The sequence below is a fragment of the Chiloscyllium punctatum genome, chromosome 2 (genome assembly GCF_047496795.1).
Source record: "Chiloscyllium punctatum isolate Juve2018m chromosome 2, sChiPun1.3, whole genome shotgun sequence".
In the NCBI taxonomy this organism is placed as follows: Eukaryota; Metazoa; Chordata; class Chondrichthyes; order Orectolobiformes; family Hemiscylliidae; genus Chiloscyllium; species Chiloscyllium punctatum.
In genome coordinates this window covers 45,270,155-45,272,313 of record NC_092740.1, presented here as the reverse complement: position 1 = coordinate 45,272,313, position 2,159 = coordinate 45,270,155, and the positions used below count along the sequence as shown (strand labels likewise).

General features: G+C 46.3%; 1 protein-coding gene across 1 annotated transcript; it reads right to left on the bottom strand.

The window, feature by feature from the left end:
* Window positions 1–373: 373 nt before the first annotated feature.
* Window positions 374–1,601, bottom strand: foxd1 (forkhead box D1). Its single transcript, XM_072581681.1, has 2 exons — window positions 721–1,601; window positions 374–622 (listed from the first exon to the last, which is right to left on the bottom strand). The coding sequence occupies exons 1-2, from the start codon at window positions 1,277–1,279 to the stop codon at window positions 534–536; spliced, it is 648 nt and encodes a 215-aa protein (XP_072437782.1). The 5' UTR covers window positions 1,280–1,601; the 3' UTR covers window positions 374–533.
* Window positions 1,602–2,159: the final 558 nt, after the last annotated feature.

The window sequence follows — 2,159 nt, the reverse complement described above, 5'->3', positions numbered from 1 at the left end:
GATTTACTTGCATTGCCTTCAATGGACAATGTAATTTTTTACGTCAAGTTGAATGTTTACACCTGAGATGTCCTATACACACCATCACTGTAGGTTCAGAAACAGTACCCAGTTCTTTTAACATAAACGCTTTATGATATGTCAGCATTCCGATTCAAGTCTTTGGAAATGTATATAAATATATTTACAGGATTAAGTCTGGTGAACTCTCGACTCTCCGTTATTCTGTCGGCGAATAGGAAATGTACAAAAATAATCCTACCTTCAGATAGGCGTGCATTATATTTTATTAACAGCCGTTAACATTTGGAATCCTACTATGAAAGTTCCCTGCATTTTGAATGACAGTCTCTTGGTGCAGACTTGGCAAAGCAGTTGGACAGGAGGGTGTCGATGATAATAAAGGAACTGCTGGAGACTGGGATGAGCAGCTGGCCGGACCGGCGTTGGCCCCGATGATGTTTTCGATGGAGAAAGGGGACCTTGATATGGCTGAGCTGTGTTTGACAGATTGCACTGACGGGAGTGTGGGGCTAAGCCGCGGGTAGAATGAATTCCTGGCTAGTTCGTTCGCGGGCAGCATGGACGGCGGGGGGATGTGATGGGCCTGCCTTGATGGATGCTGAAAGGCAAAAACGGCAGAATGAGGGTGGTAAGCTTGGATTTGAAGGCCGTATCCACAGCCGTAAGGTCCGTAACCATAAGCAGGAATATAATTACCGTGCTCCCGGAGCAGATCCGCCGATTGCTGTCTTTTGAACCTTTTTCGTCTCCGCAAGAAGCTGCCATTGTCAAACATATCTGCAGATTCGGGATCCAGAGTCCAGTAGTTGCCTTTGCCCGGATTACCAGGCTCCCTGGGAATTTTTACGAAACAGTCGTTTAGGGACAAATTGTGCCGGATGGAGTTTTGCCAGGCTGGGAACTTCTCTCTGTAATATGGGAATCTATTGCTGATAAACTCACAGATCTCGCTCAGGGTCAGTCTTTTTTTTGGACTTTGGAGGATTGCCATTGTGATTAAGGCTATGTATGAGTAAGGAGGCTTCACCAGAGGGTTCTTACTGACTGGTTTGTAAGGGTCCCGGTTCGATGAGCTGTCTACACATGGCGAGCGAGGGCTCAGAATCTCAGAGTGCATTTGGCTCACCACTTTCCCAAAGGAGCTGCCCTCCTGGGTCTCGTCTTCCTCTCCTTCCGCCCCGTCTCCCACCACATCAATGTCGGTCTCCTCCGAGACGATGGACGCATCGGACATTTCAGAACTCAGAGTCATCATACAAACTGATCCGAGGGCACGACAGCTGGTCTGAGAGGCTCCGCGGCGATCCTCAGCGACCCAGCGCCAGCTTCCCACATAAGGAATCCAAGCGAGGAAGGCAGCCGAAGAAACAGGAAATTGTCCCTCCTGCCAACTTTCTCAATCAACCCCTTTTTTTTTATCGCCTCGGCTCCAAAGATCAATCGGATCTCGAAAGAACTTCAATAGCTCCGCTTTCAGCCTTTCGTCGGGAATGTTTTAAAAAAAAACACATACACACAAAAAAAAGACCAGTCGTCAACACACAAATTATAAGCAAAGGGGAGAGGGCGGTTCTCTGCTGGAGCCTTATATTCCAGCGGAGATCACATGGTTCCAAACGTCACCACAAAACGAGAAAATGTTATCACATTCCTCCTCCAGAATATCGAGCAGCCAGCACAGTACAATAAATAATTGATAGACAGTGCATTCAGTTCCACCTCTATGAGCCTTCAGTGTTCACTTCATACAGCTTTGGACTGCTGTCCTGAGGATTCTTTATCCAGCGCTTGTGTTTGAAATAATGTGTAAGAAGGGTTGCAATATTTCTCCAATTTGGGTGAGGAAATGTAGCTAATTGAATGCAAACTCCAGCAGGATGTAGAGATAAATGCAAGAATTATTTCACCGGTTGAACCGAATCCAGGAATATTTTAATGAGGAGCCAGCGACAAATTTCAGCCACAAAACCTAACGTTCAGATTTCCCTTCTCGGCTGCAGAAAAAAATGTCTCCCCCCCCCCCCCCCAACCCTTTAAAGCAATAAAGTTTTAAGGTCCCCAGAGAAACAATGGTGAATACAAACACTGCTTTCCTAATTGCTGGCCGCACCTTTTGAAGTTTACATGTAATGAAG